Genomic DNA, 26,310 nt, shown 5'->3' on the forward strand with positions numbered 1-26,310 from the left:
CTGCCCCCGGCCCAGCCAAACTCCCGCCCCACCAAAAAAATCACGGAGATAATTACAGAGTTACTTTCCTAAGGGAAAATCTACACCCAATTTATTTTCTGGCTGGTTTTGCCCTGTGTAACTGGGGAGATTCGCATCAGCCAGGCTGGTCGGTTATCTCGCATCACTTCGCTTTTTTAATCCCTCGCTCTTGCATCAGTGGTTGCTGGATTTCACTGGGGGTTGTGCAAGCGAGGCCACTCCTTCCTCTGCCACTTCAGGTGCTAATTTAAAAGGCTGCTGGTTTTGATGGTGCCGTTGTTCCTTTTTGTGTATTCAGGGGGGCTTTGATGAAAAAAAAAAAAGAGCTGGTTTAAGCAGTGAGCATCCTCTCGGTAAATGCTGCTTCATCTGAGAGTCCCGGCTCGCAGCGGGAGGCTGCGCTGACCGGGGAGGATGCCCACGGTGCGGCGGCTGGGAAGGCGTTGGGCTTCCCTTTGGTGCTGATCGCATCTTCCTCGCATCCAGAGGGAGCGAACCAACGAACTGCAGCTGGAGCGGAGCTGGCGCTCGGCGAGTAAACGATCTGCTACTGCACAGCGTCGCATCGAGCCCTCCGCAGTGCGGCTCTGAAAGCTGCTCTTTGCAACCGGGAGCAAAAATCACTCCCACGTGGAAACAGCAGCGACAGCTTCCCTGCGAGGGGAGGCTGTTCCAGCTCGCCCCCTCCTCTCCCTGCGTGGTACAAACGGAAGGACAGGCAGAATTCAGGAGCATCCCCAGCTTTGCCAGGATGGATTTTCCACAGTGTGTGATATTAATTTAGGATGCTTTCACGTTCCCCACCCTCCTTTCACCTTTCCTGCCCATCCCACCGTGCCCATCCAGGGGCAGCCGAGGGGTCGAGCGGCTGATGACGACCCAAACAGAAGCACCTTGGCCCGGCCCAGCGCCGTGGAGCGGGGACTGGCCATGGCAAAGGCTGCTGCGGCGCGTGGCAGCCTCCAGCCAAACATGCCCAAACATATTCTCCAGCTGCTCGGGCTGGGAAATGCACGGGGTGTTTTGCACACCAAGGGTCCTGCTCAGCACCCCAGCACCTGCTGGCTCCAGGGGCCTCACAGGGTGCCTGGCGCTCCCAAGGGACCGCTTTATTGTGGTCTTTGTCGCTTGGAAGCGTGCTGTCACCTTCCTGTGCCCCACAGGAGTGCGCTGCGTTTGCACCCGTGCTGCCCAAATCGTGGTGTCCGAGGCGCCTGGGCAGCTTATGCCATGCTGGGAGGGTGCTGCAGAACACGGCGCCCCTTGCACTGGGGTAGGCTGACGCTGTGGGCATCAGCTCGCACGCCGTGGGGCAGAGAGGGACCCACTGAGCCCACTCCTGCCGCAGCACAGCGCGTAGGTGCCCTCTGGCCTTGCAGTTTAACCCCGGCAGAGGCTGCCCTGGGTTCAGACCTTTCCTGCCTGTGGACTTGGATGCCTTTTCCAGATAAGCCACAGATCCCTCCAAATCCTTCGCCCAGGTTCCTGCAGGACATGCACGGACTTGTTCCTCCTCCTCATCCCTGCCCTGGTGGCTGCAGGACTCGGACCGGCAGATCCGTCCCGAAACGCTTTTCTCCAGCCGCAGCCGGGTGCTGGGGGGGCTCAGTTGCCAGAGCAGAGCCAGGCCTGGGGGGAGAAAACCCGGCAGGAGAGGCCCGGGGCAGCCTGCGCTGCCTGGGGTGGGGTGGGGCAGTGGCTGGGGACCAGGGGAGCATCACCCCGGCGTGGCTCAGAGGTGGGCACCCCGAGGGCAGGAGAGAGTCACCCCTTAATCCATTATCCCTCTTTCCAACTGGAATCCTCCTGCATGGGGGACCCGGTGGGCAGGAAAGCCTGGGTGGAGTGGGGAGCACCCCCTGTCCAGCCAGCTAAGGCTCCACTGCCTGAGGCCTCTGCGTCTCCTGATGGGGAGGGGGCACCCCTGCATCCCCTGACGGGGGTCCCCCCACATCCCGCTAGGAAGAAGGCCCCTGTGCCCCCTGATGGGGGGGTCTCTGCATCCCCTATGGGGGGAGGCTGTTCCTGCACCCCGTAGGAAGGGGGTCCCTGTGTCCCCCGGTGGGGGGGTCTCCACACCCCACTAGGAAGGGGGTCCCTGTATCCCCTGATGGGGGGGGTCTCCACACCCCACTAGGAAGGGGGTCCCTGTATCCCCGGATGGGGGGCTCCCCGCACCCTCTAAGGAAGGGCGTCCCTGTACCCCCCGATGTTGGGGTCCCCGCACCCCCTAGGAAGGGTGTCCCCGCCCCGGGGTCCCGGCACGCCGCACGCCCCGCTGGCGCCGCGCTCACTCACGGGAACGGGGACCGGGATGGGGGCGGGGGGGCCGGAGGACGCGGGCGCGAGGCGGCGGCCCCGGGGGCCGGTCCGGTGCCGGGGCGGGGGCGGGGCGGGGGCGGGAGGGAAATCCCGGGCGCCTCGGGGAGCAGCGGCGAGGCCCCGCCCCGCCCCGGTATAAAACGCTGCGAGACGCGACCGGCACCGGCCGCCGGGAGACGCGACGCGACGGTGAGTGCGGCGGTGCCGGTGCGGCCCCGCGGGGGCGGCCGGTGGCTCCGGCCCGGCCCGGGGGGTGTCACCGGGGGGCTGTCACCGGCAGGGGGGCGCCGGTGCCCGGCCCGGCTCGGGGGAGCGGGGGAAGCGCCGGAGCGGGCGGCGGCTCCGCCCCGGTGGCCGCGTCCCCGGGGCGGCGGAGGGAGGGAGGGAGCGGGGCCGGTGGCGGGGCTGGGGGCGGTTGGGACCGGAGGGGGGGGCGGTGGGGACCCCCCGGAGCCGCCGCCCACCCCCACCTCGGGCAGGCGCGGAGCCCCGGGCCGGGCTGCGCTCGCCCCCCGGCGGCGGCGGGGCGCGGTGCGGGGCGCGGCCGGGCAGCCCCGCTGCGGAGCATCCCTGCGTGTCCGCCGGCCCGCGGGGCTGGGCGGGGGCGGCCGGGACCCGCACACCTGCCCCCTGAGGGCTCCGCAATACCCCCCGCGGCCGAAGAGCCCCATCGGTGTCATGAGCGGGGCGTTCTCTGCGCCTTCCTCCGGGGAGGCACCTGGCGCGGGGTCACGTTGGCTGCTGGCTCCATCCACCCCCGGGTGTGGGTGCTCCCAGCCCCTCCTGCTCCCCAAAGCCTTCTCCCAACTGGTGTAACTGGTCCTGGGTGTCACAGGTGCCTGTGGGGCTGGCAAGGGGGGGTGTGTGTGTGTCCCTGGGAGTGCTTTCATCTCCCAGCCCGGCTGGGCGAGGTTTTAACGCAACCGTGCACCTGCATCACCTCTTTGGCCAAGTTTGGGGTTCTCCAGCTGGGTTGCAGGAAACGTTGAAGCTCTTGCTTTGTGGAGGCTGCTAAAGCAGCACCAGCCCCATGGGAGGGGACGGTGACCTGGCCCTTGTCCTTCCCTATTCGGTGGCTCCAGCAATCTGCAATCATGAGTCAGGGCGAAGCTGTTATCTCAAGGTGTAGCGCTCCGGGGTGGCACCTGGGCCGTGGCGCTGGCCCGGGAATGGGGAGATCAGCGCCTGACGCAGGGAGGGCTGGAGGGTGTCTGGTCAGGTTGTCGAAACATGTCCCCAGCCCGCTACCTGCCAGGGCTTGCCTGGACATGCTGGGACTTGCCTCGCAATGAGGTCACCCTGTTTATGTGCTCTGACTGCCAGGAGATAGGAAGCTGGATTTCTATTTTTACTTGGGGGTGCTCAGTCTGGGCTGGGAGCAGGGCTGGGAGGCGGGTCGGGGTGGCCCCGGGGAGGGACCATGGCCCCACCGGCCCCCGCGCTGGAGGTTCTCCAGCTGCCCGCTGGCACGCTGTGCCGGTGGCGTGCCTGGTTATGTGGCACAGGCGGTCCGGAGGGGCTGGGGGTGTGAACTGGAGCAGATCTTTTCCCTGCAGGAGGTTGAGCGCCCCATCCCTGGGGATGTTTGAGTGTGGGGGGCCCAAGCCTGGGTGTCTGTTGTGGTCCTGGCTTTGGGGGTCCCAGGCTGGGTGGGCAATGACAAAGCTGTCTTGCACACAGGGATTTTGTTTCTGTGAATCTGGTTTTTTATTAAAGCAGATTTAATGAGCACAGCTATCCAAGTGGAATCAAACCTTAGCTCCGAAAGCCATCAAATCCTTTGCTCTGATAATGAGGTTCCTTATAACTGCGGGTGGCACGAGGGATCCATTAGCCCCATACATGTGTAGGGGGGAGAACTGCTCAGAAGGCAAGGCTTTGCCGCTTACTGTGAAGGTCAAGGCTTTTGGCACCGATTTGAAAACAAACAAACAGGGTCTTGTCTCTCGTTACCCAACAACCTCTTGCAGATAGAGTGTGCTTAACAAAGTGGTCAAGCTTGTGGCATGTTGCTTAAAAGCCTGCCTTGCCACTGGGCCTGGGTGCTTGCGATGAAGAAACTGGTCAGAAAAACATCCTGTTGCTTCACTTGCCCATGCGCCAGCTTGCCTCGTGCCTGCATGGAAGCGGGTACGCAGCGGGGTTGTGGATGGAGCCGGTGGCAGCGCTGAGGTGCCGGATGCTCTGCCCTGGTAGGGCTTTACCTGCTGGAGGAGGAACGGGGAACGTCAACATTTGCACCATCCCCATCCTTCTGCATCACACCAGGCTGCGTTTGACTTCAGTCATGCTCAAGGCTCTGCCCAAGACGCCACTAAAATCCCTCATTGCAGAGCCCCACCCAGCTTGTCCCGCCTTGGCTACTGCCTGCTTTGCCCTGGTAGCAAATGTGCCAGCCCTTGCGCTGGCTCGTGGCTTGCCCAACAGCCCAGTAACTTGCTCTGCTTTCCTCCCAGCCACCACGATGTCCGTGTCTCAAAGCACGGCCAGGCAGGTGCCATGCAGCAGCAAGGTGTGCAGGAACCTCTTTGGCCCCGTGGACCACCACCAGCTCCAGAATGATGTTGAGGACCTGTTGAGGCAACACCTGGAAGAAGCTCAGCAGCGCTGGAACTTCAACTTTGAGACGGAGACTCCCTTGGAAGGACAATTCAAGTGGGAGAGAGTCTTCCCGGATGAGCAGCTGACCCAGGAGGTCCACAGCCTGGCCAAGGTCACTGGCAGTGAGAGCAGGAGCTCTTTGGCCCACAAGGTCCCGCCTAAGGACCATCTTGGAAGGATTTGCCCTGAGGGGTCTCAGCAGAGCTCGGTGGTTTGCAGGCCTGGTTCCCCACAGAGCCTGAAACGTGGGCAGACCACCATCAAAGGTGAGTGCTGGAGGCTCGGTGTCACTCCTTGAGTGCTTGGTGGCATTGCTGGTGTCGTGGCTTTTCTGGTAGGGACAGATGGAGGGGACTTGGGTGCAAGAGCTCTGCCTGGCTCCTGGGCGTGGGGAGTGGACCACCCTTCATGCATCTCTCCCAGGAGAGCAGAGCCCATCTTCCAAGGGGAAAAGGCTGCAGACTGGGTGCCTCTTTGTTGCTGGGGTTTGGGCAGGGGGCTCTTATCAGGCTTGTGGGTCTTATAGCTGAAGATGCCCCAAAATAGTTCATCACCCTCAGTTCCCATGGTGTGAGCCTGTCCTCTGAGATAGAGGGCTGGGGTGGAAGCGCAGGTGGGACCAAACAGAAGAGATGGTGGAGACCTACAAGCTCTTCTCCCCAGGAACTCATGGCTTTGGGTGGGTGGCTCTAAAGCGGAGTCCACCTGGGCTGGGTTTTGGGGTGCTTCCCTGGTGACACCTCCCTCTTCCTGCCCCACTGCTCCTGATGGGCTGGAGGCACTTTCCAACCCTCTCTTTCTGCCTTCTAGACTTCTACAGCTCCAAGCGGAGGTTCGTCCCTGACAAGCCCAAGCCGTGACCTGGCGGTGCTCGGCTCCTCTGCCATCGGGGAGAGCTGCCGATGCTGCCGTGGCTCTTTTCCCCTACCCTGTACTGTGTAAGATGTCTGTATGAAGAAACGTAGAGTCTGTAGTTCCCTATTTATAATTAGCTCTGGGGTCCTGAGGGACCTTCACTGTGTGCAATGTATAGGAGTAGCCCATGTTGAGGCTTGTGGCCCCACGGAGGGGGATGGAGGAGGACTGAAACGGGCCTGGTGGGACCAAGGCATCGCCCTGCCTGCAGAGAAGAAAGTGTCTTCTGCCCTGTGTTGATGGGGCCAAGCTTTGTCCTTGCACCATCCTGCTGTCTAGCTGTGGTCCTTCCCCTGCATGGTGGCTGACCATGGGGGACACTTGTGTCCCAGCCACCTGGTGGCACCAGATGTCATTAAGAAAGCGTCACTGATGTGGATCATAGAGCCCTGGGACAGCCTGGCCCTGAGGACACCCCAGTTGCTGGCACGTGGTCGTGGCCCTCTTCCCAGCAGGATGGACACAGCAGCAGCAAGACCTCATCCATGTGTGGAAGTGGGGTCACACAGGTCCCACAGCTGCTTGGGAGAGGAAACCCTGTTCCCCAGATAGCCCTTTCTTTGGGTGACTCACAAGTGCTGTCACCGGTCAAGATGGGCTGTAGGTGGTGACAAACCCACTGGAGGTCCCCAGCGCTGAGCTCATTGTGGGACCAACGCTGCTGGGGAGGCTTTGGAGTCCCTGGACTCTGCTGACCCAAACCCCCCCTTCCTTACCTTGCTGTTGGCTTGTTGGGTGGTGCTGTTTGCCCTTGTTCCTGCCTCCAACACTGACACCAGGCTGGGGAGCTGCCTGCTCTGGCCACGTTGGACTGCTCTAGGAAGGAAGGAGTCCTGCTCACCAGCAAGGATGACACTGAAAGATGAAATTGTAGCTTTTTTTTTCCTGGACTCTTTCTCCTCTGGGGCTGGGGGGAGAGAGGTCCCTCACCTGACTGCAGAGCAGGGGCTTTGGCTGCCTCAGGGACCAAGGGATGTCCTGGAGCGAAGGCCGCTTGGTCCCAGCGTGGAAGGGTGAGTCCCTGCTCTTGAAGGACTCAACACTGTCAGGTTTCAGCACTTTCACGGGGTTCATCTCCTGCTCTGCTGGATTTGGACTCTGGAAACTGGTGCAAGATGGTCCCAGGCAGAAAAGTGACAGCCGACCTCCTGCCTTGCACCATGATGCACTTTGCTGTTGGTGAAGCTGGCAACCTCCCAGCACTAAATGTTTATTTATATTTAAAAAAAAAAAATGCTGTTAAGTCTGGGGGGGGGAAGAGGGAATACCTATTTGTCTATAAATATTAACTCTGAATAAACACTTGTCTGTGTAAGGGAATTGGTGTCTCTGGGTTAATGGAGGTAACTGTGCTGGGAGCAGGGTCTGGCTGTGGGGAAGAGGACGCTGGGGCTGGGTCCCTGCCTGGCTCAGGGGGCTTGGGGGTCACTCTGGGGGTGCAGCCCTGAGCTCGGGGCTGGCTGGGAGTGGGGGCGGCTGCAGCACAAACCCAGCTGTGCCTTCCACCCAGCGGCTGCGGGAAGGGGCTGTCGCAGCTCTGGGTGACTCCTCTGCAGCCTGAAACGGCAAAGCAGGGGGATGGGGAGCTGTGCCAGGGCTGAGGGGCAAAGCCTCGCCACAGCCCCTGTGCTCCCTTGGGGCAGCTCTCTGCTGTGGTCCCAGGTGCAGGACTGGTGCTGCCACCATATCCCCAGCAGAAGCCGCTGCCCCCTGTGCAGGGGGTCACCGTGGGACCCCTGTGTGAACGTAGGCTCCTCTGCTGCCCACATCACTTTCCCCCTTTCCCACTGTGACCCCTACTCCTAACCCCCAGCGCGCTACCTTGGGCAGGTGGCCATTAGCCGTGGGCAAGCTGGTCATGTTCCCCCCTCCTCCTTTAAAGGGGTGCCAGGTGCCCAGGCCGATGGGGTGACCCATGTTGTGGGACAGGGACATATCAGAGCATGTGCTGGCACTGCTGGTGAAAACATACAGCACCGAGTCCCACGTGGGACTGAGACTGGAGCTGCTGGATGCCAGGGCTGAGGTCCCCTGGGAGTCAGGGATGCCTCCGCCATCAGCGGCTTCCTCCGAGGGCTGTGCAAGACTTCTCTGTGGCCTGTGAGTTCAAATTGTGGTTAATGTGACAAATGACCGGATTTGCAGCGGATCCGGCTGAAAGTAGTTTTGATCGTAACAACCTTGTTGTGTCATGGTTCAGCTGAGGATCCCTAGAGCATCTGCCTGTCCCCATAGCATTGGGTGACACCCACGCACACCGGCGCCCCTTGAAATGCTTGCAGAGCACAATCATGCAGTCTTTTAGCTGCTGCTGAGTCAAGTCCTACAGATTTAGCACTTTTAATCTTTCCCCTTACGTCAGTCCTTCCAGCCCCCTTGGCCGCTGCCAGCTGCTCCCCTCTGTTGTCACCTCCCATCTGTCAGGAGCAGTGGCGATGGAGGAAGCAAGAAATAAATCAGCAAATACTCCCTCAGCCCTGTCTGTGGGGCTCTGAGGGCAGCCAGGGCCCGGTGCTGCTGTGCGAGAGGCAGTCTGGCACCTGGGCTTGAGCGTTGCTCCCCCCTGGGAGAACCTGGTCCTGCACCGCCTCTCCCAGGCAGGGGAGGAGTGTGTCCCCTCCCAGTTTTGGGGACACAAAATAGTGATGGCTTTCCAGCAGCTGAGGAATGGATGGAAACCTTGCACTTTCAGCCCAGGTTGTGTTTTGCTGCTCTCCTATCCCAGCCTGGCCTCAGCACAGGGCGAGGATGCCCAGGTTCAAACTCCCACAACAGCGGAGTGGGGCTGGGAGGAGGGTCAGGCGCTTCCCCTCCTTTCCCCACGCTGTTCAATCCCCTTTCACCGAGACCTGCCTGGCATCTCCTCGGGCCTGGAAAGGGCTGTTGCTGCTGTGGGCTGGATGGTACCCTCCTGTGGCTGGCACTAACCCTGGCACAGGCTGCCAGCAGGACTCTGCAGCTGGAGTCTTGGTGGGCAGAGGGCGTGAATCAGTGACCTCTCCCAGGGATATTTAGGGTTTTCCCCCCACACACAAAAAGCATCCTCAGGGAACGCAAAGCCAAAATTCACTCTTTGTGCAGCAGCCCTGGGGGCTGCGAGAAGCGGTGACAAACACGAGCTCAGAGGTGGTTTTTGCAAGATGAGCACCCGAGCCTGGCCGTGGGGTTGCTTCAGCCTGGGGTAACAGGCACCACCTTTGCTCAGGGAGCAGAGAAGAAGCAGCTGAGCCTTGAATTGCCCTGCAGATGCCCAAATGGAGAGGTTGCACCTGAGCCGGCTGCTGCTTCGTTAGGTTAAACAGCAAACGAGCAGGGCTGGGCTGTGACTGGGTGGGTGTGATGGGGCAGGGCACCTGCGCAGCCGGTTCCCAGCAAGTGATTTAACCAGCTCAGATGGGAAGAGTTGGGTAGGGCACCAGCCCCCACCCCACAGCCCCTGCCCTGGGAGACAGTGCATGTTAATTCTAGTTATAACCTAAAGATAATAGGGGTTTTTTTTGCCCCCTTGCTTGAGATCTCTTCCCATTTTGCAGTTAAAAAGTGGAGCAAGAATACACGCGATCCATCTAATTCCCCTGTTCCCTTGTAAACCAGAGTGGATGCGGATCACAGGCGGTCAGTGCGTTTGGTGCTGGCTTCAAAGCTGACTTAAAAATTCAGGCAGGAGCCTTGAAAAAAAACATCAGTGGGAGCAGCACAGCAGGGGAGGTCTGCAAATCCTGGGGCCGAAGAGCTGGGGGCCGGGTTTGCAGGTTTGTTCTGTCTTTAGTAGGATGTTATAATCTGTGGGTTATGTGTAGTCTTGTAGTTTGGGTTATTTGGACTCTTAAAATAGCATTTGCTGTTTCTTTGATGTTTTTTCCCCTGCCCCAAACACCTTCCAGCCTTGGCCAGACCATTGCAAACAAGAAAGGGATGGGGACTTCTGCTGCAGCTCCTGATGACACCGGCGGTGCCCTTGCTTTGGGATCGGGGGGCTCGAGGGGACGGTGACCCTCCGGACAGGCCCTTCCCGCACCCCGCTTGCAACGCGGCAAACAGGAAACGTGTGAGCGCTGGCAGTTGTGTGTAACCCGAAAACGGAAAGCTGCCTTGAGTAAGACAGAAAATGAGAGTTCGGGTGCAGAGCAGGTCAAACACCCTCGGTGTGGAACCAGCATCCCTTCCAGCCTGGGGAGCCTCGCTGCCCCATGCACCCCAAAACTGAGGGTCCTTCTTGGTAGGTGGGAAAGGTAAGCTTTGCTGCTCTGGAGATGGCTCATGCATCACCTGAAAAAATAGAAAAGCAAGGAAAATAAGGGTATTTTCTCACTGTCGGTGAGCTGGGGCGGGGGTACTTGCTGCCTGTTGAGGGAGTGCGGCCGGGGACACTTTTCTTACGGCTGGGAGCAGCGTGGGGTGTTTTGGAGGGGAGGCAGGTCGCTGGGAGTTGGTGATGCCGGGGGGCACCCTGCTCAGCCGGGGCCAGGGGCTGTGCTGTTCTCATCCCAGCCCCCCTGCTTGTTGCGTGCCTCTGTTGTGCAGTGGGCTCAGCTCACCCTGCAGGGCTGGGGCAGGTAACTGGGGGCTTCCTCATGCCTTAAACAACCCACCTGCCCCCCAGAGCTCCCACTTCTGCTGTCTTAGAGGCTGGGACCACCATAAAGGCACCTGCTTTCTGCCACCCCCCCACCCGGTGCCCTGTGGGACTCCAGCAACTCCACAAGACCTTCTTCCTTTAAGGGGAAGGGGGTGTTTTTGGGAGGCCTATTCTCGTGTTTCCAGTGTGCCCTGGGATGTAGCAGAATCACCATTTCACATTGTAAAAAGGCAGAGGGCTGGAGCAGCCGGGGGTCTCCCTGGGCTGGGAGCGGAGAGCCGGGCTGTAGCCGGCTCAAGCATGGCCCTGGTTCTGCGTCACTGCTTTTCATGGCTGTGGTTTCCTTCTCTTGGTTTATCAGCTCTGCCGTGCAGAGAACAACCCCTCGTGGGGATGGAACAGTGGCTGCTGGTGATGCTGCTGCCCACCCGGGATGGGGAGAGGGGAGTGGGCGGGGTGGGGTGTCACCAGCTCAGGCCCTGCAAGCCAGGGCGAGCACGCAGGCGTGATGGAAACCTCGCCAAGGTTTCAGGCAGCTCTCCCCGGAGGTGACTCACAGCTGTGAAAAGTGGGGGAGGAAATTTAAAAGCTGCTGCTGAGCTCCGAGAAAGCAGGTGGAACCACCACGTTTTGCCCAGACCTCCAGCATCACCTTGGCAGGTCCTTTGCTGGTGTCACCTCCCGGTTGTGTCACCTCCCAGGTGGCCCTCGAGCCCCGGCGGTGCCGGTGCTCGGTGCATCCTCCACAGCCGGGGTGGAGCATGGGGAGGTTTGGGGTGGGTGCGTGGCCAGAGGCAGGAGAAGCCGCTTGCCCGGTGGGTGCTGGGCTCGCAGCCGGTGGGGACGGCTGTTGCTCGCTGCAGGTCGAGGCTCCGTTTGCGCTGTGCAACTGGAGATAAGCGCCTCTCTTCCTATTGCCAAACCCGGGGGCCATTTACGCCAGCCAAAGTGACTTTCGAGCTCGGTCCTGCTCCGCTGTCTCCCACCGCACCACAGCAAAGGTCTCCGGCAAGGAAAGAGCTGGCCAAGGCCCAGCACCCACTGGTTTGCCCCTCACCAGGACCGAGCCGCGAGCCATGGCCGAGCGCCGGGCGGCCACCAAGGGCCGGCGCATGGGCTCCAGCCGGCGCAAGCAGCTGCGTGAGGGCTCTGGCGAGGCAGCGGCAGCAGCCCCCGGCCCCATCGAGGAGCTGCCACAGGCATCTGAAATAGTACAGAGGGTGCAGGACTTCTTCAGGGAGCGGAACAAGGACCAGGCGGGGTTTGTCACCCGCTCGGACATGCAGGTAAGGGATGGGGAAGTCTTCTCAGGTCAAATGCCACCAGGGTGGCTGGAGATTAGATGATGGATTGTTTTTTTTCCCCTGATTTGCTTGGTTCTTAGAAATTGCAGGAGGAAGATTTCCCTTGCAGCATGGAGGAGCTGGAGCTCATCTTTGATGGGCTGGATGCTGCCGGCACTGGGCGATTAAGCACCGAGGAGTTCACTGCCGGGCTCTGTAAGTGCTGGCATGCTGCCTCCAAACAGCGCGGGCTGATCCTGGACACAGCCCTTGGGCTGTCCTGGGGGGAACCTGAAATGGTCCCCTTGCTGGGTGGCACGTGATGGCCCAACAAGTGTCCCCATGGCCAGGTCTCAGCCCACGGCTTGCTTGGTGAGGGGTCCTATTGTGCCAAAGCAGCTTCTTGAAGCCATGGGGTGGGAAATGTCCCAGTTTGGGCTTTGGTGTCACCCCTGCTGGGCACTGAGGGTTTGGGGTATCTGTCATCAGGCCAATTCCTGAGCTCCCAAAAAGCTGCCAGGGACCACCGCCGGCGGAAAACGGCGTCCCGGAGGGTCCGCTTGGTCCTCCCCAGCCCAGCGTTGGAGGGGGCAGACAGCGAGGAGCAGAGACAGTTTGCTGCCTTCATGGACCAGCTGGGCACAGCCAACGCCTCTGAAGAGTAAGCCGCCCTGTTTAGCACCCATGGGTGTCCTGCAGGATGGGGCAGAGCTGCCATAGGGGGAAAGGCTTGGGGCAGGGCAGGGTTTTTGCTTCATCTGGTCCCCATGCAGGCAGCGAGCCCAAAAATGCCTTGGAGGTGCCTTTGCCCCAAGTGCCAGAGCAGGGGACAGGATCGTGGTCACCCCAATGCTCATCTGTCCCTCAGGACCGTGTGTCCTGCACAGTGTGAGCTAAATGACCCAGGGTCCCCCAGCTCTTTGCTAGTCTTTGGGGGTTTCTGGGGAGATGCTCACCACAAAGCACCCCTCTCCCTGCAGGCAGGAGATCTGGCAGCTCTGGGTGAAACTCCGGCAGGACGAACCCCAGCTCCTGGGCAACCTCGAGGACTTTCTGGCCAAGATGAGGCACCGCATTCAAGAAGCCAGGAGCAAGAAGGAGGCTTTGGAGGTGACCCTGAACAAGTGAGTCACCCCAGGGCAGTGGACAGGGATGGGGCCCCCTACTCACCCCAGCCATGGACAGGCACTCAAGGAGGGAGAAACCTGGGGGCTTTCAGCATCTCCATCAGTGCCTGGAGCAGAGGTTTCGCTGGGAGCTGACGTTTGGGGTCGGGCTCCCTCTACAGTCACGCACGGGATGGCAAAAGTGCTGGACTCAGACTGCCGGACACGTCCTTGCTGGGTGAACCCCTCTGGGCAAACCCGGCTGCAGCCTGCAGGTCCTGTGGGCAATGTGGGGTCCCAGGGACCTGCACCCACTGCGGCAGGGTCTGACCACCCCCTTGGCCTTGCTGTCCCTGGCAGGCATGTGGCTGAGCATGACAAGGAGGTGCAGCAGCTCTGCGAGGCCCTGGAGCAGCAGATCCAGCAGGAGCAGCAGCGGCTGGAGCAGGAGGTGGGCCACCAGCTGCTCCTCTCCCCTTGCCACCCACCCTGGGAGGGGACCCAGAACGCCTGAGCCACTGCGGCAGCTCCCAGAAGGACAAGTGGGTGCTAATCTACCTTGTTGCCATCCCAGAGCATGGCCCGGAGCCACCAGCACAGCATGGAGCTGCAGCAAGCACTGGATGCCAGTGAGAGGGAGGTGCAGCGCTTGGTCACGGCGCAGAGGGAGGTGAGCTGGCCCCAACCCCTGGTCCCTGGGGTGCCGTGCGTCCAGGGTCTCTGGGCTGTGCCTGTAGCAGCAACTTGGTGTTGTACACCCGATGTCGGTCTGTCCCTGCCAGTCCTTGATGCAGGTTGTGACATAGGACCTCCATTACCTCTCCTGTCCCACCCCTTCCCCACACTCCCCTCTGTCCTCAGAGCACCCGATTTGAGTTTCCCACTCTCCACCCTCAGGGATAAAAATTCAGCCCCAGGTCTACAGGAGATGGTTGTCCATCATTCTTTGGCATGGGTCTCATGGGGGTCCTGGCTGGGTGTAAGTGTCCTGGTTGCCATCCTGCAGCTGGAGACGCGGTGCCACAGCCTCCGCAGCATGCAGCAGGCCACCAGCACCGAAAACCGGCAGCTGGAGGAGAGCAACCGGGTGCTGGAGGACCGCCTGCAGCACCTCCACCAGCAGCTCCAGCAGACCCACAGGAGCCTGCAGACAGCGAGGGCAACGCTGGTTCGGGAGCGTGTGGAGGAGCCCAGGTGAGCAGCTGAGTGAGCAGCATCTCCCTCTGCACCTACATGGTTTCCTCCTGGGAGCTGCTGTGGATGGGGAATGAGTTTGATGGGTCTCAGCCATCGCGGTGCTTCAGTGGTCTTCATGGAACACATTAATCATGATTTGGTGTGAAAAGCATCAGAATAAAAAAACCAGGCCTATCTACACCATGCAGCGAATGTGTCCCTGCAGGGCAGTGCCAGGGATGTCCTTCATCCAGAACCCAACAAGGACGGATCCAAGGGTTGTGGGTTTTGCTGTCCTGCTCCAGCACATCACTGCCTCAAGGGCTGGGGACAACCCTGGGGCAGGGATGGACACGGTGAAGAGGATGCAATTGCCATTTTGACACCTATGCTCTGTCTTTGTAGGGACAGAGTGGTGGCAGAGCTGCCTGGCGAGATGCCCCTGTCCCCACAGGTATTTCAGCTGGGTACACGGCGATGGGACGGGGGGTGTCTGTGCTCCAGGGCCTCGCACTGTTTGGTTTGGGACCGCCAGGGAGCCCAAAAGCACAGGGTGCTTCTGCAGCAGAGGCAGTGCCCTTGAAAGTTTTCTCAAACTGGGTCAGCGTGGTGCCCTATGGATGCTTGGGAAGGGGTGGTGTAGCAGCACGGTACTTCTGATACCCCCAAGATTTCGGGTGGGTATGTCTGGATACTGCCGGAGAGCGCAGCATCATTTCACATGGTTATGCTTCCTTGCCAAGTGCTTTTCTTCCTCTTCTTCCCACCCTCTTTACTGCAGATCAGTCTGGAGAAGAGTGAGAAGTACCTCTCCGAGATGCAGATCAGGATGGGGTCCCAGAGCACCAAGCCCAAAGCCAAGAGCACCCATCAAGTGTAAGGGGTCCTGGGCAGCAGCTGCTGTTTCAGCTCACGCCCTTGACATCTGCGAGCTGGTGCCAAGCACCCAAGTCCTCCACCCACCCCAAGCAAAACACAATATTTAGTCCTTTTAAGGCTTCTTTCCCACCCACTCATCTCTCATCCCAGAGCTCAGATTTCTTACCCCGGCTCGTCGCCCTGCATCACTCCCTTGGCTCAGGCACTTGTTGTATCTGGCCAAAAGTTGTCTTTTCACCTCTAATAATGTGAACACAGAGCCTGGGAAGAAGCACACTTGCTTGCCGGGCAGGATACAGCCCTGGGTCTGGCTCCCTGGGTGTGCATCCCCCTTTCCCCTGTCCCCATCACTGCCTGTGTGAACCTCCAGTACCCCTGGAGGGTAAATACAATCGGGTTTGGAGAGGGATGGGGTGCGATGACGGAGGAGAGACCCCCCTGGTACTGGCCCAGGTGGGTGGGAGGGAGCTGCAGCCTGACCCAGGGGCTGGGCTAACCCCCCACCATTTTCTGCCCTTTCCAGGGTTTGGGAAGCGCTGCCAGCAGAAATAAGCATTATGGGAGCCCCGCTGAGAGCGAGCTCCACAGACGAGGACCCCTTCGCAGAATTTCTGAAAGAGGAACACTTTTCTGACCAAAGCTCTTTGTTAAGAGAGATGAATGATGCAATAGTGACTTTGAGCAAACAGCTGAAGCCACAGGGACTGGGTGCACCTCCTGCGCTGGCAGATGCTGCCTGTCACCCCCAGAACGATGCTGAGCTCCAGACAGGGCCAGAGGCATCCGCACCACATGGCACAACCCCCAGGATCCTGCAAGAGACCCTTCCCGGCCATGTTGGTCACGAGCTGTTTGAAGGAGACCTGAAAGAGGGACCAGCCACAGCTGAGCTTTGTGCTCCAGACACCACACAAGCTGGTGCGTCCGTGGGAGCCAGGCACCGCGGGGCTCAGGAGCCGGGGGCAGAGCAGGGAGAGAGCCCAGAGGAGGCACAGAGGATGATATTCCTGCAGGGAAAGGGTGCTGGTGTGAAGGAGATGATGCTAAAGGCAGCTGAGCATCTGCAAGGAGCACCAGGAGAGAGTGTGGAGGCAGCAGAGCAGGTGCTTGTGGAGGTGGAGGGAGAAGGATGGATACAGGAAAAAATGGGCTGGGAAAAGGCACAGCTCCTGGGAGAAGCTGAGGAATTGGCATTAAACCAGGGAGAAAATCTGGAGGCAGGTCTGGGGTCACCTGAGGCTGGGGAGACAGGTCTAGCAGTGGGGTGGCAGCTTGCCACAGATGAGCTTGGCCCAGCTGCGGCTCTGGAAGAGTGTGCACAGCCCCCAGGCGCAGAACCGGGGGAAGAGGCTGACCTGCCATCGGGCGTCTCTGAGAAACTTGAAATACAGCCTGGAGAGCACCTGGAGGCAGAGCCACCATCCTGGGGTGAGGCACAAATGGGAGCAGCCCAGGGTGATGGTGTCCTCCCCGAGGTGACAGTGGCTCCTGACCCCAGGATGCCGGAGGAAGAGCACATCAGTGCAGAGGCGCAGCCCTGGGGAGAGACCTTAGATGCCGACGTGCCACCAGCCCAGGCTCAGCATGGAGCGAGCAGCGGAGCTGGGGCCGAGGAAGGGGAGATGGAGGTAACGCAGCCCTGGGAGGCAGAGCAGCAGCCGCAGGGTGAGTCTGTGAGGGGAGACGCAATGTGGGGAGGGAGCGTAAGTGAAGAGGTGCTGCTGCCACCCGCCGACATGCAGGAAGGGGGAAAGGGAACAGATGTGCAACCGCTGGAGGCGCAGAGTAGCGATGCCAATGTGCAGCTGCTTGCTGAGGTGGCGGCAGCTCTGCAGCCCCCAGGTGGGGCTGGCTCCCTGGGGGCAGAGCACGGAGGTAGCACGGCTCCAGGTGTGCAGCCACTGGAGGAGGAGGATAAACCAGAGTTAGGGATGCAGGATGAAATAGGTGCTGCTGTGGTGCTCAGTGAGGGACGTTCCCCAGCAGAAACAGCTACAGCGAGCCTGGACCTGTGTGGGTTGTTCCCAGATAAGGCTCAGGCACTGGAACTGGTGAAGGAAGAGGACTCCCAGGGAGATGTGCAGCAGCATGGGAGTGCCAGCCCAGAAACCCCAAGAGGCGGGGAGGGTCCTGCAGTAGGACATCTCATGGACCATGGGGAACATGAGAAGAGTCAATTTAGGCTGCCACAGCAGCCTGTGCTTCACCCCCCTGGAACAGCCATCAGTCAGGGAGAGGGGGCTGCTGCAGGCGTGCAGGCCCCTGGGGAAGCTGTAATCCTGGACACGCTGGAGGCTCACAGCACTGATGCCGATGTGCAGATGCCTGCAGAGGAGGATGAGCTCAGGTGGACCCCAGGAACGAGCATGGAGGCAGATCTGCAGCCTGTGAGTGAGGCTGGCTCCCTGGACACAGGGCGGGGAGGGAGCATGGCTCCAGATGTGCAACCTCTGGATGAGGCTGATAAACCAGAGCTAGTGCAAATGGAGGCAGAAGACACCCAGGCAGACACACAGCTGCATGGGGGTCTCAACCTTGAAGCCCCAAGGGGAGGGGAGGGTGGAGCAGCCATGCAGCTCATGGAGGAGGCTGAGGATGGGGGACATGAGCAGAGCGAGCGTGGGCTGCCACAGGAGCAGGTGCTTGACCCGCAGGGAGCAGGAGCGGGGCCAGGAGAGGGGGCAGGTGCAGGCATGCAGCCTCAGGAGGAGGCTGGAATCCTGGAGACTCTGGTCGCCCACAGCCTCGATGCAAACATGCAGCCTCTTACTGAGATGGAAGAGCTCAAATCAGCCCCAGGAGGGAGCATGGAGGCAGGTCTGCAGCCTGTGAGAGAGGCTGGCTCCCTGGGTACAGAGCAGGGAGGGAGCGTGGCTCCAGATGTGCAGCCCCTGGATCAGGCTGATAAACCAGGGTCAGTGGAGAAGGTGGAAGGAGAGGCCTCCTGGGTAGACACGGAGCTGCGTGGGGATGCCAGCCCAGAAACTCTTCTGGGAGGGGGGATCTGTGCAGCCATGCATCTCATGAAGGAGGCTGAGGATGGGGAACGTGAGCAGAGTGAGCACGGGCTGCCACAGGAGCCTGTGCTCAATCTGCAGGGAGCAGGAGTCTGGCAGGGCGAGGGGGTTGCTGGAGGCATGCACTCCCCTATGGAGGCTGTAATCCTGGACGTACCAGAGTACCAGAGCACCGAGGAACTCAAATCAACCCCAGGGAGGAGCACAGAGGCAGGTGTGGCACCCCTGGGTGCAGCTTGGATGCAAGAAGGGGTGCAGAGCCAGACTCCTGCTTTGGAGGCAGGTCTGTGTGCAGCTTACACCACACACCTATGGGAGGGGGCTGCTGGTGCAGATGTGTCCTCTCTGGCTGAGGCTGCTTTAGATCCTGAGTGTGCCACTGCTGCCAAGGGTCCTTGTCTGGAGCAAATGCTGGGAACACTCGCTGGTCCAGATGGGCAGATCCTGGAGTATACCCAGACACAGCAAACACCGCAGGGAGAGAGTGCTGGTGCAGAGGAGAGGCCTTTGGATGGAGCTCAAGGTCTGGAAGTGTTGCAGGAAGAAAGGCTGGAAGCAGGGGCAAGGATTTTAGTTGAAACTCAGCGTCTAGGGATAAAGCAGGCCCATGATGATGGTGCATCTGCACTGGCCCCCCCGGTCTCCAAAGCGACATTACAAATCAGCACGCTAAAGCTGGAACCGATGATGCAGGAGGCTGTTCTCGTTCCAGATGTGTGGCGGCTAGGCGCTTCAGGACAGGCAGCCCAAAGTGAGCTTCAGGAGCAGGTCTCAGCGCAGGCAGATAAGATGAGTCTTCACGCTGCTTCCCAGCAGCTGGAGAAGAAGCTGCTGCATGGGATGGAAATGGAGCGGGGAGCTGCCGGACCTGCCAAACCTCCAAATCAAGAGGTGCCACCAGTGTCAACCATTCACGCAAGGGTCCAAGAGGAGGAAGAAGCTGGGAATGATCAGTTGGGGATGGTCCTCAGAGACAGCTCACTGGGGGATGCAGCCAACAGCAGCATGCAGCCTCAAAGGCAGCTCTTGGGAGAACAGCGTGAAGACCTCAGTGTTGGTCAACAGGAGAAGCAGCAAAAGATTGGGCAGAAAATGAGCCAGGAAGGTGAGCCCAGCCCAGGAGAGCCAGGGGCCGTGACTGCAGATGGGGCAGGAGCTGTCCCAAGGGGTTCTTCTGAAGCCTCCCTGGACCCAGACCACCTCTACAATGTGCTGTTCGTTGGGGACTCCCATGTGGGCAAAACATCATTCCTGTACCGGTTGCACGCCAACACCTTCAACCCACACCTCACTGCCACAGTAGGTAGGTCTCCTCCAGCTCCTCTCCAGCACGGCTCTGCACCTGCTTGGCTGACCTGCACAATTCCTTTTCCTCCACCCTAGAAGCTGCTGGTGGTCATTACGTGCATGTTACAGCTCACGCCAAGCATGCTATACAACCTGCCACCAAGGACCAAACAGGACCACTGACTTCACGTGTCTCGATGCTCCTCAGCAGGCAATGCTGGTCCTCCTTGCCTTCTTTAAGGCAACAATACTAATGGCCCTAGTGCTTTTCTCTCTTTTCTCTCTGCTTTGCCTTTCAGCTATATCCTCCTCTCAACCAACCTGTTTCTACTCACCATGAGATCAGAGACCTTCCCAAAATCCAGCCATCAAAGATATAAAAGCTGGAGGATCATTTAAGACCAGCCACTTGAGCTGCAGCCTTAGACCACAACATGTGCCACCTTCATCCATCCTCTGTCACGGGGGTGGACTCTACAGCATCAAAATATTCCTTTTTGTGTCTCCTAGGACTGGATTATCAGATCAAAAACCTTGTTGTGGACAACAAGCGCTTTGCTCTCCGCCTGTGGGACTCAGCTGGTCAAGAAAGGTGAGGTGTTGTGCTGTCTGCTTAAGGAGAGCAACCTGTGGTTTTCTTTTTTTATTGTTGTTATTATTTTCCTGGTAGTTTAGTGGAAATGCATGTTCTTGGCTTTGCCAAGCAAAGGAGGCGTTGTTTAAGAAGGGACTCTGTACAGCGTGTGATCTGATAAAGAATAATAAAGGAAGTAATTAAGATAAAAATAAGCACTCAGGCTGTTTGTATGACCTCTGTGATCAGGACAGGAACAAAACCAGGGGTTTGCCTTTATTTGTAGACATGCATTTTCAGCTTTCCCACTGGGATTTCAGACCGCTCCTAGGTGAAATCTCCTTAGACCTTATCGGTGATCATTTAAAATGCAGGTACCAGAGCATCACCAAGCAGTTCTTCCGGAAGGCGGATGGGGTCGTGCTGATGTACGATATCACGTCAGAGTACTCCTTCTCAGATGTGCGGTACTGGCTGAGCTGCATCCAGGTGGGTGAAGCAGAAAAAACCTCATTCTGTCCCCAAGGTCTTGGAACTGGCAGTGACTTCGCCGCCTGACCTCTGCCACCGGTTAGGGACGGACATCTGGGGGTGACCAAGCCCTTTGTAAAGGGCATTCTGCTTTGTTTTGGTCAGAAAATAATTTTTCTTGGAGCATTTAAATTCAGATACTGACAATTTTAACGTTTTTGCAGTGTTTCCTGGGGTACTTTGTTGATAGCATTGTTATGATAATGATCAACTTTTTTAAAAAAAACTTGGCAGAGGAATGGAGAATGTGGAAAGTGATTTTGATAATTTAAATCAAGAATAGTCCACTTTGAGTCCTGGGAAATGGGAGGTAACTCTTGTCTAATTAAAAACTTCTTGTCAGAGATTTCCAGTCAAGTACAAAGTCAGTGTTCAAAAATGCTGGAACAAAACAGGAGGCCGCCTTGCTCAGTGCCAGTAAATCTCATCCAGAGCATCTTCTGGAGGGTTTCTGAAGTTGAACACAGTGAATTCACTGCGAGGGTAACTCATCCAGTGCTCTGTCTTGTTAATAGACCAGGATAAATGATTTAAGGAAAAAAAATAATCCCTTTCTTAAATGCTGTTAAATTTGTTTAAGAATTTAAGGTTTTGTTATTGGCCCAAATCCATGGACATCCTTCATGGTGCTCCAGGATGTGTCTAGATAGCGTGGCTGGCTGCGTTTCAAGGGAGATTCAGACGCACTCCTGATCCCCTTCCCTCTTTAACTGTCCAGGAAGGAGCAGAAGATGGAGTCGCTATTCTGCTCCTCGGGAACAAAACTGACTGTGCTGCAGAGAGACAGGTCCCTACGAAGGATGGGGAACGCTTGGCTGAGGTAAGTGCATGGTCCTGCTAAACCCTCGAATGCTGGGCTCAGGTTTGGGCCCCTCGGGACAAGAAGGGCCTTGAGGGGCTGGAGCGTGTCCAGAGAAGGGCAGCGGGGCTGGGGCAGGGTCTGGAGCACAAGTGTGCTGGGGGGCGGCTGGGGGGGTTTAGCCTGGAGAAGGGGAGGCTGAGGGGAGCCCTTCTCGCTCTCTGCAGCTGCCTGAGAGGGGCTGGAGTGAGGGGGGGGCTGGTCTCTGCTCCCAGGTCACCTTTGACAGGACGAGAGGGAACGGCCTCAGGCTGCGTCAGGGGAGGTTTAGGTTGGAGATGAGGGAAAATGTCTTTAGTGCCAGAGCGGTCAGGCCCTGGCACAGGTTGCCCAGAGAGGTGGGGGAGTCACCGTCCCTGGGGGGGTTCAAACAACGTGCAGACGTAGCCCTTGGGGACACAGTTTAGGAGGCCTGGGGGTGTTGGGTTGGGGGTTGGACTTGATCCGAGAGGTCTTTTCTAACGTTAATGGTTCTATGATTCTGTGAAAGTGTGCTGTCCACCCAAGTTAGGCAAGGGCAACTAAGGGTGGATGCCACCAGCCTGAGGACCTGGAGAAAGGTGAAAGACCTTAACTTACCTTTTGTGCATCGGTGTGTGGCCAAGTGATCTTTGAACCCATCTTTCACTCTTTCCTGCCTTGCTTTCCCCTTGACATTTTTCTTTTGACTCAGCACTGCCCCAGTAAAACAGTTTATGGAACTGGATCTATAAATTAAAACATTTTCAGCTCCACTTATCTTATCTGTGAAGTGTCACTTATCTTCCCAGCAAAATATAAATAATAAAACCATCAAGGCCTATCCTGTTTCAAAGATACTGAAATGCTTAAAGTACGATTAATCTCTTCACATGTAGATGGCTAATAAAAATTAGGCAAGAAGAATCTGACCTTTACCAACTTAATTTCAAAGTTTATGTGATTTGGGTCAGTATCCATTGACCAGTTTTACAAATGGAGACGGAAGGGCAAAGGATTAAATGCTTCTTCCCCCTACCCCAACCAGTCACTGGTAGGCACAAAAGGCCCAGGAACATCTAGTTACGTCTCCATATTCACTCCACTAACCAGAGGGCACCGCATCTCATTCTGTCTGCAGCGTCAGCCTTTTTCTTGATATTAAACGTTGGTGTTGTAGCTACCAGAAGAGCTGGATTTCACCTTCACATTCCCATAAATAAATTATTGAGTTATTTCTTTCCTTGAGTCCTGCTTCCCTTTGACCGTGACTGACCCCTGGCTGTTTACTCCCATGTTAAGCTATTCCAATGCAAGAATATTACATTTCTCTTCGGGGTCTGTGTCTTCCAGGAGCATCAGCTCATGTTTTACGAATGCAGTGCTGCCTCGGGCCAGAATGTCGCCGAGTCCATGGTCAGCTTAATCAGGTGAGGCATGTGCATGGATTTTACCAGCTGTCCTGAACTTAATGGGCACCCTCCCTGCTTTTTAAAACTCCAAATGCTGATGTGTTACTGTCACCAGAGACGCCATGTGCCCAAATATCAGAGAAACTCAGAGCAGCATGTGTATGGTGGGGATGAGCCGGAGAGATGTGCTTTAAGATGCCTCCTGAATAGCTAGCATTGCAAGGAGATTAATAGAGCCCTTCTCGGGATGCTGCTGATTTTGACTGAAATCAGTTCTGTCTGTGATTTGATTTAGGTTGGCATTTTTAGCAGAGTTTGTGGTTCTCAAATCACACCAAGCTGAAAGGCTCCTAACTCCTTTCCGCCATGCTGAGCCTCTCTTACTGATGCTTGTCAAGACAAATAGCACAGCAATACAAACTATGGGGGAAATATCCAGCTAACTTGCTTCATTTTCTCCCAGGTTGCTCAAAGTTCGTGAAGATGAATTGAAAAACAAGGCAGAAGAGGTACCAAAGCCACCTCAGAAGAAAAAAGGCTGCTGCTGGTGATGGGCAGACCCCCCCCAGGTTGTGATCTGAAACTGCAGCGACAGCCAGAAAAGCATAAAAATAACCCTCAGGCACCATCTCTGCTCCCTGTGTGTCTGCCTTGCCTGATGTCCCTCGGATGCCGAGAGCAAAAGCCGCTGTGGAGGAGCTGGCTGTCACCCGGCCCCTTCCCTGCTCATCTCCTGCCATTATCCCAGGGCACACGAGCCCTCCAAAATACCTGTTGGGAAACTGTACTGCTTTCTTTTGGAGACAAAAAACAGGCTAAGGAAAGAGGCAGAAAAGGAACCCAGCTGGATCTGAGATGCTGGAACGATACTGGAAGCAGCAGGGAGCAAAACCGAGTCTTGGGATAAAAGAAATGAATACCAGGAGTCACCTGAAGGCCAGCATATAAAACAAGAAGATTTAGGGCTGTCGGTGCTGCTGTACGGCGGTGACTTTTGCTCTCACTTTGTAATCTGATCAGATTTGATGCAGAACAATGAAATATGCAATATATCCTAAATGCACTTTGTAGGCCTCTCCGATTAGGCAAGGTAGAGCTAGTCTCCTGGTTTATTGTGCCAGTGAGCAGCAACGGGTCTTGACAGAAAACTACTAAAAACTTTGCTCAAAGTATATTCAAAAGCACCAAGAGCACATCCAGGGTAACAGAAAGAACACTGGGGTGGTGGGATATACGATCAGATAAATGCTTGCAAGACCTCTTTTCATCGCATTGCCCCCAGAGCAGATTTTTGCACTATTGCAGCAGATCTCAGGATGGGCAGGGAAGAGCAAACTGCCGCACCCTGCCCTTCTGCAATGGAGACGGCTTCTTCCTGAAGTACTGAATCAGTTTTAAAACCCAGCATGGAAAATCTCAACAAGTGCATGTCACAATTTCAAGGTTTTTCTTCTTTCAGCTTGATGCAGAGAAAGACATACAGACTAAATAAATAAGAAACAAGTGTTATACTTTAGTATTTTTATATATTACATGTGTTGTCTCGTCCCCCAGCAGTTCAACAGATGTATTTAAAGACTGTGCTTATATGCAGATTTGGGGGAAATAATTCTGCTCAGATGGGTTTGCTTTTTGTTGCCATTATTATTTATATGTACATTATGGCAAAGCATAATACTAGCCAGCTTCTGCTTTACAAAAATATAGTGCAAGAGTTGGTTTTCTAAATAACACTATATATTTTTAAAAAAGGATATAATTTTGCATGTTTCTGACTCTGTTATAGCTCAGCTTTCCGAGGAAACGAGGCTTAAGAGCTCCTGTTGCCCATCTATATGTACATATTTTCTGGAGGTGTTTTCTGAGCTCTGGAGTCCATGGGCTGTTTTCAGCAGTCCCCAATGGGCAGAAGCTGCAAAGCTATGAGATGCTACAACTTCTGTATGAATAAAGGCCTGAGTAAATGAGGCTAATTGCCATCCCCACTGATGGAAAAAGTGCAGTTTACTCTTTATCAGACAATGACAAGTCTCTATGGGAGAGCCCTGCGATGCCCAGAGCCAGGCAAGAGCAGACTTTTTTGGTTCTGCCGTTCACAGAATTACCCCTTCGAACGGGGCCAGCTCTGTGTGATACCCGTAAGCGCCTGGTGGAAATAGCATTGGTTTGCAGATGGAGACAGACAGAGACCACAGATAGACCAAGCTCATGCTCAGAAAACGTCCAGGTTGTGAGCTTCACCAGGTAGGGTATGACTTTGCAGTGACACAGGAATTTCCAAGGCTTTTAGAGATGAGCTCTCTCCTCTGCACGCCCCATCTCAGTGCTCCAACACCTCCATACCACTAAAGCCCCTACCCTCTCAGGGTCTCCCCCCAGCCTACCTCCCCCCAGGCCATCCTCTCTTGGCAGTAATCTTTAAAAGACTTTCTTTTCTTAATGCAATATATTTATACTCCCATTCCATGTCGATCACGCTTTGCCATATTTCACTACAAAATATGTTTACTGACAGACAGTGGGAGCAGCCTGAAGACCACAGCTCCTCAGGAAGAGTTTATGTGGCTCAGTTCCAAGCTGTGCCTGGATTTGGTATTTTGGGGGATCCCACAACAGCTTTTTTGTTTCTTTAGGCCCATCTTCACTATCTCTGCTTTGCTATTTTATCTTGAAATAATATAAATCCAAGCATACTTTGCAAGTCTGGTCCATGATCAGAGAAACACCATTTCAGCCTGATTAACCCCCAAAAGCTCTTTTTACTGTGTCTGCAATGGTTCCTGGCTGCATGACCCCTGTGCAGAGCCACCCAGCTGCACGTACGCCAAAGCCATCCATCAGAACAGCTTTTCCCTTTGCCTAAATTTCCTGTGATTATAAATAGAAGATACTGCTTTGCCAAGTGGTAGTAAGATTGCCCAGGAATATGTTTTTATTTGCTTGCAAAAGAATTAGGAGTTGAGGTCGCCGAGGCTGAACTCTCCCATTAGATGGCAGCAAATGCAGCAATACCTTCAAACTGTGCAAGGTTTGTGCTGCAAAGAAAGACCAGGGAGCTTGAACAGGGCCCAAAAGAGAGATCTGCAAAAGAAAAGGCTTCGCAGGACAGCAGGCAGAAAGGAATGTCTGTCATATTCCACTACAAATCAGGTCTAGAAAAAAGGATGGAGTTTGTGCCCAAAGGTGTTGCATAAAACAAGTGTTACGCCACTCCAAACCTCCCCTCCAAACTTGGAAATGAATTTTTCATTGCCAGGTTGAGAGAAATGCCAGGAAGGCAATAAAGCTTGTTGGAAAACATGGTCAGCGCATTGCACTTGAAAGCGTCTTTCACCTTTAATAATTCATGGTCCCAGCAAACATTCCCACTCCAGAATCAAAGGAACCGCTCATCTGCAAGCTGTTAAACGCATGCACGGGTATTTGGAGAAGGATCAAGGTCTGAGATATTAATAGCAACAGGGAAATGCATATTTGTTTGGACCACAGGAATCTTTTTTAAATCAGGTTGTTTCCCCCGAGCTGTTTGTAATCCCTCAAGGCACTCCACGAGAATTAGAGGAGCTGCCCCAGCCAAACCAAGATTGCAAAAGATCTCACATACCAGCTCAAAGTCAGCGGGCGTTTACCGCCATCTCGCTTTGATGCATCCACCTTGAAAGCAGAGAACCCAGACGAGCTCCTGGCAAGTTGGAACACATTGTCGGCCAAAGCTTTGGTGCCCCAGCCACTGGGTCTCACCCAGCAGCGTCCCGCAGAGTTTCACTCCATTCCCCTCGAAAGGCAGTAA

The 26,310-nt window shown here is 56.5% G+C and overlaps 2 protein-coding genes across 2 annotated transcripts; both read left to right on the top strand.

Moving 5' to 3' along the window:
- Positions 1-2,470: 2,470 nt before the first annotated feature.
- On the top strand, positions 2,471-7,173 carry CDKN1A (cyclin dependent kinase inhibitor 1A). The gene is made up of 3 exons (XM_064472307.1): positions 2,471-2,532; positions 4,800-5,210; positions 5,755-7,173. Exons 2-3 carry the CDS (start codon positions 4,808-4,810, stop codon positions 5,802-5,804), a joined length of 453 nt encoding a protein of 150 aa, XP_064328377.1. The 5' UTR covers positions 2,471-2,532; positions 4,800-4,807; the 3' UTR covers positions 5,805-7,173.
- Positions 7,174-10,637: 3,464 nt separating this feature from the next.
- On the top strand, positions 10,638-24,473 carry RAB44 (RAB44, member RAS oncogene family). The gene is made up of 15 exons (XM_064472313.1): positions 10,638-11,724; positions 11,823-11,937; positions 12,211-12,382; positions 12,702-12,845; positions 13,188-13,278; positions 13,402-13,497; positions 13,834-14,021; positions 14,409-14,457; positions 14,785-14,879; positions 15,406-19,202; positions 19,697-19,778; positions 20,135-20,249; positions 21,010-21,111; positions 22,462-22,538; positions 22,984-24,473. Exons 1-15 carry the CDS (start codon positions 11,515-11,517, stop codon positions 23,069-23,071), a joined length of 5,421 nt encoding a protein of 1,806 aa, XP_064328383.1. The 5' UTR covers positions 10,638-11,514; the 3' UTR covers positions 23,072-24,473.
- Positions 24,474-26,310: the final 1,837 nt, after the last annotated feature.

This window comes from Phalacrocorax carbo, chromosome 23 (genome assembly GCF_963921805.1).
Source record: "Phalacrocorax carbo chromosome 23, bPhaCar2.1, whole genome shotgun sequence".
NCBI lineage: Eukaryota > Metazoa > Chordata > Aves > Suliformes > Phalacrocoracidae > Phalacrocorax > Phalacrocorax carbo.

Excerpts from the sequence above, each read along its gene's own strand:
- CDKN1A (XM_064472307.1), top strand. The coding sequence starts at position 4,808 with ATGTCCGTGTCTCAAAGCACGGCCAGGCAGGTGCCATGCAGCAGCAAG. Across the intron at positions 5,211-5,754 it reads TGGGCAGACCACCATCAAAG|ACTTCTACAGCTCCAAGCGG; the intron begins GTGAGTGCTGGA and ends TCTGCCTTCTAG.
- RAB44 (XM_064472313.1), top strand. The coding sequence starts at position 11,515 with ATGGCCGAGCGCCGGGCGGCCACCAAGGGCCGGCGCATGGGCTCCAGC. Across the intron at positions 11,725-11,822 it reads TCACCCGCTCGGACATGCAG|AAATTGCAGGAGGAAGATTT; the intron begins GTAAGGGATGGG and ends CTTGGTTCTTAG. Across the intron at positions 20,250-21,009 it reads ACTGGCTGAGCTGCATCCAG|GAAGGAGCAGAAGATGGAGT; the intron begins GTGGGTGAAGCA and ends TTAACTGTCCAG.